Below are 11,141 nucleotides of genomic sequence, written 5' to 3'. Positions count from 1 at the left end.
TAAAAACTTTGAAAAAAAAAAGTTCCACAGCACTGGACCTCACTAATTCAGCATATCAGTGTTTATACAATGGTTGTTTTCAGCCAAGTGGAGCGATTATCCAAAGACACCATCCAACTGCACTGATAATTCCCAGAAAGCCTGGCTTTATTCGTTACTATGCCAATTCTTGTTGTAACCAGGGAAATATTTACTGCAATTCATGTTTTCCCCTGCATTTTAATGCTGAACAGTTAGTCACTATTACAAGTACAGTACCTATACTTGGACATGGCTAGTACCTATTGCATTGCATCAAAGTTGTCTGATACATGTGCTAAAGAACAGCCTCCAACACATTACTGGTACAGGGGATATACCAGCCAACCAGCCAGCAGGAGCTTGAGGCATAAAAAAATGCTGGGCTTCCTCTCTGCTGGGTTGGGAACATAATGATGCAGCAGTGGAAAAAAAAGGTTCTGTCTGTGTTAGGCTGAGAAAAACAGGCTCATCCTTCTCTAAATCTTTATGACATGAGTAGAACATCCTGTAATTATATGGAGAATTAACATTTCTCCAGTAGCCCTCCTTCCTCTCTTCTCTGTTGTTTTAGATGCTATTATATTTATTAATTGCTAAGTGTGTGGTATGCAAATATTAGTTTATTTATATGCATTTTTTGATTCTGTTATGCTGGTCACCAAGTCCTCCTCTCACCCCTCACTAAAGAAAAGTAATTTCTTTTCACGTTTTTTTTTTTTTACTTGACCTTGATTATTGTGGGGTTCAATAAAATAGAAAGAAAAAGCTAAAAACACACGGAAACCCAAGGACCCACAGAGGTACAAAACTAATCTATGTTAAAACAGATTATTTTAAAGCAGGCAGCATCCTCAATTTAACTGCAAACTAATACAAACTTAACAGAATCTCATGAGCCTGGATTTCAATGTGTTTGAGGACGTCACTATAATCTAAATACTGGTTCAGAGTTATATTTTTGGGCTTTTAGCCTTTATTTACAGTGAATCATGAAGAGGCAGACAGGAAACAAGTGAGACAGTGGGGAGACCTGCAACAAATGATGGCAGTCGACATAGTGCATGCAGTGTGCTGCCAAGTATATAGTGCACTGCACTATATACTTGCCTGCAGAACACACAAACACATAGGCGCTGTGCATCAAACAACTCCTCAGCAAACTTCAGATGGAGTTTTGACAAGTATATAGTGCACTGCACCATAACCACTCAGCTATGGGACACCCCTAAATACTGTATCACAGGCTCATTTACTCAATGTCAGATGATGGCGCAGAAGCTCATAATTAACATGTTCTTCCTGAAAATGAAATGATTAGATTGATATCAGTCTCGTGTGTATGCATTAGGTATGGAGCTGGATTCAGCAGTGGTTAGTCTAACTTAGCTTATTTCCCTAAATGTAAAACTATTCATTTAAGTCAGTACCTAAATCTGTTACATCCTTGTTAGCAGGCCTGTGGTATTCCAGGATAACTGTGGGTATGTATGTGTGTTTGTGCATGTGCACACTCACAGGTTTGACACTGGTCTTCTTGATGGCCCCAGCAACGTCCATTACATGAGCGATGACAACGTCTGCCTGCAGAACACACAAACACATAGGCGCTGTGCATCAGACAACTCCTCAGCAAACTTCAGATGTAGTTTTGACAAAAACACACATAGAGGAACAGCCCCGTCACACACCACCATCTCCTCACACACACACACCATCATCTCCTCGCACACACCCCTAATACTTCCCAGGCAAGTGACATTGAGCAATCTGTCGAATCTCCTCTGCTCATCCAAAAACAGAGCCAGAATGACTGCGGGGACTTGTGGCCTTTAGAGAACAACAGCACGAAAGACAGGCTTCTACTCCCTTCCATCAAGCACTCGCACAGGCAAAGGGGGACCTGACAGAGCGCTCACAGGCTTCATCTGCCAGTGGCCTATCAACAAGACTTAATTGACTATGGGTTAATTACAGAGTAAGAGGAATAGAGCAGCAGATTGTCACCCTGCCCCTTCAACCACCCCCACTGTGGGGCTGTTAATGTTAAATACTAACTACGGCTAGGCAAAGGGGCCCAATTTGGCAACCTCAACTCCCACACACTCTCTTGTCATCTTTTAGCCCACCTCCTCTGTTCTTTGATGCTTTTCATCTGCCTCCTCCTACATCAGTGGCATCTAATCAACAAAATAGCAATGTTTTACTCATAATGTACTTTCAAGTGTCTTCGCAAACCTTTATTTTAGAGTAACCAGTTTTACATAACTCCCCACTGATGTTACGAGTCAACACTATACAGATGTTGTTTTGCTCAGTCTGTAAGGAAAGAAAGGTCACCAGGCCTTTTCATCATTGAAGCTCTCAACATTTCCACCATTGTTGATGTCTTTGCTCGTTATCTGGAGCATCCGCTGTCCCTATTGTTCACCCTTACATGTTTTGATACAGAACGCCCAAAGGAACTTCAATGCTTTTCCTGTCTCTCCCTTAAAATGAGCAAGAGGCTCATTGAAAAATGTGCAGTAAAGTTTGAGAGTCTGTCTTTAACAGCCAGTTTTTCTGACACAGAATGTCCGCTGGACAGTGATGCCTGTTATGTCCAAAGCCAAGGGAGCTGAGGGACTGCAAGGGCCATGGAGGGATGGGAGGGATCGGGGGCAGCTTCAAACCAGCTGTCACATTCACTGAGATTTAAAATGAGCACAACAGACAGCAGCTCCATGGGCTTCGCTGCAGAGCCACTACCATACCACTACAATATAAAGGTTCACACGTTGATCTGACACTATGTCCACCAGGCAAACAGAATGAACAAAAAGGGTAGGACACAATTGCTGCTGTTGGGAAAGGAGTTGGTGTGTATGTTTGCATGTATTTCTACAGTATCTTGACATGTAGATTGGCTTCTCATTTCACAGAAGATACCTAAAAATGCAGTTTTCATCAGCCCATGTACTCACATCCGAGGTTGCTGTTGTTGGACGGTACCACTAGCAGCTCTGCCTGGGGGTTCTTGATAATGTCACGCCAGTGGATCGTGTCTGCATGGCACAGGAATTTGTTCTGGTCAACATAAACACCTCCATTCAATATCTCTGTACAGGGAGGGAACAAAGAGGCAGAAAGAAAGAAATGAGCACATAGTCATGGATATGTAGTAAATGATGGCAGAAAATCTATACTTCAAGGTTAACTCCCATTGCTCCTTTGTGTCAGAGTACCATGATGCATAGAGTGTTCCCTGAACTGAATCAGATTTATAGACAGTGAGTTTGAATATCAGTGTAAGATACTCGTTTGTTAATTAAAACTGAAAAGTAAACTGGAGGGGATAAATAAATCTACTCAAATCCTAAATGAGGGATAATGTTCATGAAATTCAGTAAATGAAGACTGGTTAAAGGTTTCTTTCAGAGAGAACATGCTATAGACTGAGAGAGGGTTTAGATGTATTTAAATCTCGCATCTCATTGGTTTCTGAATACAAAGAACCTTTTCAGAAGTGTTTTTATACTGTACCACCATTATCATTAAGAACTGAAATCATTAAACTGACTCACAGAAAACAAGGGATCACATCTCTCTTGACATAGTATCCTTCTATCAAAGTAAGAGCCAACACACCAAAGACAAAGGCAGGGTCCTTATTCAGCATATGTTTCTTTTCAAGGACCAGTGCCCTTAAAAGATGCCTGCGCATGGAGTACGGTAATAAATTCTAATCCCTCTCTGTGTTACTAATCCAGGTTTTGGATATGGACATAAAATGAAATGATGCTGCAGTAATCCCCCATCCTTCCATCCCATGACCCAAAGCAGAAGAGAAACAATACCCAGCACCAATGTCTCTTTCTCTTTGGGACACCAGCTGACTGTATTATCTAACATAGCTGAGGGATTTAGATACAATTACCTTGCATTCCCCTTCTCCTTGAACATGAAGCACAAACAGATTGTAGATTACAGTTGACAGATGCTAGTACTCATAATAAATTAAATTTAATATAGGGAAGTAACAATGTAGTTTAGATTAGGGCTGGATTATTTGAAGGTAAAGAGGGGTATTACCTCCCTAGGCAGAATATTAACAGTGTATGAGTTATGCAGGCGATTCAGTGGCTGAGAAGCACACACAGGAAGCTAATCATTACCATGCGACACCCTGATTAAGGAAGTGGGCCTTGGTAGAGATGGGGACATTTATTCAAAGTCCCCTTAGAGGTGACATGGCACTCTGTCTGCCCGCTCAGTGGCCTACAGCCGCGGCTTCATGTAATCGTGTTCCTGTCACAATGGACAATTTATCAGGGGGTGTTTTACATTCATGGATGGTGGGTAAAAACAGACAGGCTGTGCTTTATTCAAATAATGTGGATCACACTGTCAGCATGCTTTGATGCTGAAATCAGCAGCAATACAGTATTACACAATTGAAAAGATTAAAAGGTTTTCTTACATAATACAGAATATAGCAATATACTAAAAAAGCATATAATTTTCTGTAACAGTTCTATTTGTATGTGTAATTTCCTTGATTATCCATTACCTAATTATCTGGCTTTCCTCAAGCCACCCTGACAAGATACTGGGTTTTGCTGTTGTGCCACTTCAGTCCTTAAAATATCATACCACAGTTTTGTTCAGGCATACACATAACTGAAGACACACACTGTACACTGTGCCTAATAATAAAACAAAGAAAAGGTCAGCTGGAAACACATGAAGAGTCAAGACTACAGGGTTTACACACCTACAGTCTCACAGAGCCAGTGGTTTGTACAAGTCACTGTGGTCTGGCCAAGGCTCAGACCAGCCAGCTGTTTGAGAGTTGTGTGCATGGGACAAGACGACTCCTGATGATGGAGCTCTTCCTACACCTGACTGTATGTAACATGCACATTCACTTCTGACCTAATGATGGCACAAGATAAATAGAGGGAAAGTAACAGCAACACCGAAGTCATGAAAATTCATCCTCTGGGCAATATGGATATACAGTATGTGGCAAACTTCATGGCGATGCATCCAGCAGCTGCTGAGATACTGACTAACCAACAGACCAGCACCAACTTCTCTAGAGTCACACCACCAGCATGGCTATACATGAGTTAAAAAAGTGCAGAGGGGGCATCATTTCCATAATCTCAGATGTCCTCCAAATCTCATGCTTGTCAAGCTGCTGTCTGGGTGTGTGACAGTAGCGTAACAAGAAGCACACAAGGCTGGTAAACTTTTAAGAATAACAAATCAAGAAAGCATTTTTCATAAAAAGTATGAAGCAATCATTTCTACATTTGAAATCTTTGAGGTTTGACAGAGCTAATCCATTTTCCTATTTTATGAGAAGCCGTCTTTCTGTTCAACCCACCCAGCACTGTCCCTAATGCTCTTTTAGTGCCTGTGTTCAGAGAGCCCCTGCTCGACATGAGACAAACTGCCTCCTCTGCTGTCAGTCCAGGCAAGGGCACTAACTCTTCCTGTGAGATGACAAGCCTGTATCGGGAGGTCGTTCATTAACAGGTGACAGTCCTGTGACACCACCCACCTCTTCCCTAGTAGCCCCCATCCCCCCACCCCGGGCGAAAGATCTACAGCTGACCAGCCCCATTACATCCCCCTTCCCCCCACCTGATCCTCACCCTCCGCACGCCTGTGATTCACGAGGTAGTCATAAAAGCTATCATCCTGCATTGGAGGACAAGGCAGGAGGAGTTGGAGGGGTGAGAGATAGAGAAGGCAGTGGTGGAGGAAGAGAACAGTGATATGAGGAGTGAACAGCATAAGGGTGAAAGAGAAGAGGTCAGCCTAACAAAATTACTTTGGACAAAAGATGTTTTTCAAAGTAATCATTTGCAAACCTCTTTTAAATGTATACTACACAGAGTTTTAAGGGTACTGCTGTGTAATACAGATGTAATGTTCTAATGATTACTTCATAAAAGCCTTTTGAGTTGAAGCTCTAATGTAAAAATAATTTATCTGATCATCTTTTCCAGTAAAGCTCATTTGCTTAACTGGAAGTGGCATGTTCACTGTAGTTATTTATGACTGGATGAAACAAAATGTCTCAGTTTCCCTGTACTTCAGGATAACCACCTTTATTTGGCCAGGTATGTGACACACAAGGAATTTGTTTCAGAACCGAGACAGCCATCTGCAGTGCCAACTCAACCGATGGCTCTAACCATCAGGGGCAACGGTTCAGTGTCTTGCCCAAGGACACTTTAATGGCAGACATTGAAATTCGAACCTCCGACCCTCTGCACTCCCCACTGAACCACAGTTGCCCCCTTTCAGAACTGCAGACATTATGTGCTTAATAGTGTCACTGAAGGGCAGAGCCACTGCCTGTACCTTAATCTCTAAATATTTACAAAACAGTGGTGAAGAGAAAAGATGTTGAGAAATATATCTTTGTTTAACTTTGGCACTAAAATGCTAGAATTTGCATTATTCCTGTTTGTGAAAGGTTTCTGTTGGAAGCACAAGAGGAAGACTTCACCCCTTTTACTATAATGACAAAGAGAACCTCATGCGTGTCTATAGCTCTGCTGTAAGTAATTTTTCACTGCCATAAGGAGCCGTTTTTACTGTTAATTTAATTTCTGTTGACCAAATAGACATAATTTGACCTGAAAAAGAGCAGTGTCAGTACTGTAGATGGCTGCCAGACTGAAAAATATGCTTTGATGGACCTTTCAGCCTTTAAAAAGAACTGACATCACACAAAAGAGCTCTGAAGAGCTTTGACAGTCTATCTGTTGGACCAAAGCAGGCAGTAAGCGGGTAGTCCTGCAGAGTGCTGTGCTTGGTGACACACTTCCCAACAATGCCGTTTCATGCCTGTATGTGGCCGCTCAGGGCTCCATTGCCATATGCTCAGGTCATGTTTGGTTCAAACTGCTTCTAGTGGAACATTTCACTACATCTCTCCTGCCAGTGAAATGAAGTGTCCCACTGTGATATGGGGGAGGGGGGGTCATGCAAAAGTTAAATGTCATGTTGAATCACAGATTAGATCTGATGGTGAACTGTGCAGTGGGATATGAGGTGATCACTGGAGAAGAAGATGGTGTGGAGAATTTTATTATTTAAAACGATGAATTGGTGGCTGTATTTAACGGCCTCACTTTCACAAAATGCATTTATTGTCTCTCTTCCCCTTCACTGAAAACATCTTAAAAGTAAACTGAAATTATCAAAAGCCAGCTTCTAACTTCAGCAACAAAGATACTTACATTTTCACCTTGTTAGTCTCATCAAAACTGGAATGTAACATTTGCTCAGGTAAGAACAATGGTGAGTTAAGCAATAAGACTACACAGTAACAACAAAAGTAGATATGATAAAAATAAATAGGCCATAGAAGGGTTAGCATACTGTTACTGTTGAATGTCTAAAGGTGTGAATACATAAGCAAACCTTTCCTCCTGCTTCTCACTGCTGTCTGTCTGTGCTCCAAAGATGTGAGAATGCACACCTATTTTTATTAACATAATTGTGTTTTCATCCTCAACTATTTAACTATATGTCAAAACTGGCTGATTGCTATGTCATACTTTTATATTTTTCTCAAATACTGTATATCTTTGTTTCTTCACCCAGTAACACTAATGATTTACAGATTAGATCTTTGTAGAACACAAATAAAATTAGACCTGAAACAAGCTTGGGTGCTGGCATTAAGGTTGATAATCTAACCAATTAAAGGGCACGACACTAGTCTAAAATTAATGACTGAGCACTTGAGGAAACCTGATAATGTTCGTGGAAGTAGATAAGAAAGTGACCTTTTTACACCCTTGGTTTTACATTTATATTCAACATTTTTTGGCACTTAGCTACCACTCTCCTCCACAGAGAAGTAGGGCCAAAATAGGCCTTCATTTCTGGATCATTAGCAGCAACAAAGGGTGAGAAGTACAAAGACAATCAGAGTGCCCTGACAATATTCTGTGACCCTTGAATTGTAGCGCTATGAAAAAAGAACAACAGAATTTGGCAGGAGTGGTTTTTAAGAGCTCAAGGTAAGAGCAAAAATTTAATGTGCTATAAAAGTTCTTGGGAACATTTGTTTGTATTGTGCATCACACCCGCTCAAAATAGAAAACAGACCAGTCAGTGCACAGATTCTTAAGGAAGTGAAAATGATCCCTGTGCCTAGCTGCCCTTACAAGCCAATTAAGTTCATTTTACTGTCGTTCAGCAGAGCGAGGAGCCTCTATTTTGAAGTATTTTCAAGGCAGTGATGGCCCCAGCACCAATCAGTGGCCATAGCTCTATAGGGAGCCTGCTGATGAGCTTTCATCAGTGCTGCTAGCCACTTGTGCTGCATCTCTTTCTCTCCCTAATTATGCTGATGAATAAGGCCATAATAGTGATCCGTCCTCGACTGATGAGTTCATGGGTTTGCCGTTACTGTCTTGTCTCAGGGGTGGATGTGTCACATATCATACAACTGCAGCAGAATGCATTCGAGGCATCCACTCTGCTCTTTTGTATTAGTATCATCTCACCATCTTTGCCGTCCTCCACGCCACACACACCCCTCAGACCCACCCATCCCCTCCTGTGTGAAATGTGCTTTCTTACTTTGGTGATGGGCCGACTTGCTGAGCATGGGGAACAAAGTAATCGAGATTATCACTCTTGCTTTCCACAGTCGAATGCCCACGTTTTTTTGAATCACACCATCACACACGCACACACACACATACAAAACACACACAAGTTACAGGTACAAAACAGACAGACAAATAGCATTTTATATCTCTACAATTTTCAGGTGAACATGTGAAGTGCTGCACACAGACATAAAAAAATCCCCATAATAATAAACATCACTTGTCCAAAAGCAAAAAGCATCTTGGAGCTCAGCTGGATCAGACAAAGCCTTGAACTGGAGAGTTAAGCAGAGGCTTTAGCACACAGATACCAATTAATCACTCAGCCCTTGAGAGGAAAATGCAGAGTCCCAAGGGAAGCACCTAGTGATTTTTTTCCCACAAAATATAAAATTAAGTAGAATGCACCATCTTTATAGAAAGAACAACTGCACTATCAAGAAATGTCAGTAAAAGTCCATGTTCCTTTACAGTATATGCCATAAATCCTTAAGTAGTGCCATTTATTTAATGCAAGTGCAGAGACATCTTGGACTATTACAGACAGTATACACTATGATCTCTGTATTCCATTTATATGTATAAGCTTCTGAACATAGGAGACCTTTTATCAGGCATACGAGGTAAACACAACATGAGAAAGCATACATAGATGTTGCAATAATTATCCCCTATGCAAAACATCTCTATATCTGCAAATGCTCTTATTCTAGCAACCCGCAAAGTCTTTATTTGATAATTTACTGTGTGTCTGTGTTGTCTAAGAGTCATTTACATGCATCAGTTGCTGGTGCTCTATGTGGCCTGTGACACAGTGCAGACAGCTGGCATGACAGAAGGTGCTGAACTGGGGAATGAAACAAATTGCCTTCATTTTCTTAGAGTGCAACCTCTTCAGGGAACTCCGATGAACATTACACAACTGAAATGGCAACAAATCTGCAACTCTGGAAAATAATGACTCACATGAGAGCAAATGTAGTAAAGGCAGAGAGAAAGAGAAAGATTGTTGAAATTCTTTCTGCTGTCCTGAGCAACATTTTCAGTTTCCCTCAGCTAATAATGTTTTAAGGATACCCATCTGTAGACATTATAATTCTCAGAGACAGAATAAGACAGAAAGGTGGACATAAACTAACGAATAACATAAGCTTCCAAAAACTGGTTAAAAAGATAACACAAAAACAGCCCAGCCACTGAAGCTGCCTTGCTCTGGACCAAAAGGCGTCTGTCACAAGGTTTTCACAAAGCATACTGAACTTCACACACATACACAGGAGAACGCTGCAACAGGATCAGTTGAACTAGGGGAACACTAAAACATTCGGTTCCCCATAATAGTGTGAAAATCATATTCATCTTATGCCTTTAATGCCCATAACATACTGTCTTCAACAAACTACACTCCAGCTAAAGACAACAAATAGATGACTTCATAAAACAGACTTGCACATACAGTATGAACTCTTTATAAGTGGAAGACATTTGTGTGTCCCTTAGTGGGATGGATAAATGGGGCATATGTAGGTGTGTCATGGTCCGAATGTTGTGTCTGCACCTCCTAAATCTCACCAAAACCAACCCACTCGTAATTAAATGAAGTTGTGGATTTCTCTCCTCAGTCAATTTAGAGTACAGCTAAGAAACCCATGATCTGAGGTAAATACATGACTTGACTGGAAAACAAGCAGTTGGTCCCTAAGGAAACCCTGTGTGCGTAATTGTGAAGCACTCCACTGTACAATGCCTCCAAGCATGTTTACTCTCAAAAAGGAAAAAAGGAAAAAACCAGAGGCTTTTGAGAAAGTAGTTGCTTAAGTGAAAACGACTTCTCAAATCCCATGAATAACTGTCAAGTTTCCAGACTGCGATCAAGCCACTGGTAGATAAATGGTTGCAGATTGCCAAGATCGGCGGCCCCCAACCTTTTTTGTACCAGGAACCAGTTTCATGCATGAAAATTTTTCCATGGACTGGGTAGAGGCGCAGGGGTAACAAAAACCTTTGTCAGTTCATAGTATGTAATCTGAATGCAACAATTACACTTTATATTAGACAATTACAATAATTCTACAGTATAATATCAACTCACCATAATGCAGAGTCAGTGGGAGCCCTGGGCTTGTTACCCTGTAACTAGAAAAAAATTTCAAGGGCTTGTCTTTTAACGCAGGGTGTTTTGTCTCAATGTGGCGAAGCATTTTTGAGGGTTTCATGGCTTCATTAGCTAGTCGGTCACCACAAATTATGCATAGCGGGTGTGGAGCTTGTGTATCACCTGTTGCGATGAACCCGTAACTTAGGTAGGAATCATGGTATTGTCTTTTAAATGCAGCTTTCTTTTTGCTGGCAGTCTGTGACCCTTCTTTTGTCCTATTGTTTGTTCGTTCCTTCCCGAAAAAGCTCTCCAGTGAATTTTGTTTTTGGCTCATTTTCTTTAAAGGGTTAGCTTGTGTCGCTGATGTGTAAAATGGCGTGCCAGAGCCAAGTGCGGTA

At 41.3% G+C, this 11,141-nt stretch overlaps 1 protein-coding gene across 4 annotated transcripts in view; it reads right to left on the bottom strand.

The window, feature by feature from the left end:
• The window catches only part of LOC109968758 (receptor tyrosine-protein kinase erbB-4), a 244,655-nt gene that overhangs the window by 76,313 nt on the left and 157,201 nt on the right, over positions 1–11,141 (bottom strand). For all 4 annotated transcript variants that reach the window (XM_020615248.1, XM_020615250.1, XM_020615249.1 and 1 more), the window contains exons 4-5: positions 2,982–3,116; positions 1,537–1,602 (exon numbers count right to left, since the gene is read on the bottom strand). In XM_020615248.1, coding sequence (XP_020470904.1) covers positions 1,537–1,602; positions 2,982–3,116 — 201 coding nt within the window. The remainder of the gene's footprint in view (positions 1–1,536; positions 1,603–2,981; positions 3,117–11,141) is intronic.

The sequence above is a fragment of the Monopterus albus genome, unplaced genomic scaffold (genome assembly GCF_001952655.1).
Source record: "Monopterus albus unplaced genomic scaffold, M_albus_1.0 scaffold161.1, whole genome shotgun sequence".
In the NCBI taxonomy this organism is placed as follows: domain Eukaryota; kingdom Metazoa; phylum Chordata; class Actinopteri; order Synbranchiformes; family Synbranchidae; genus Monopterus; species Monopterus albus.
This window is presented reverse-complemented; position numbering and strand designations above follow the sequence as displayed.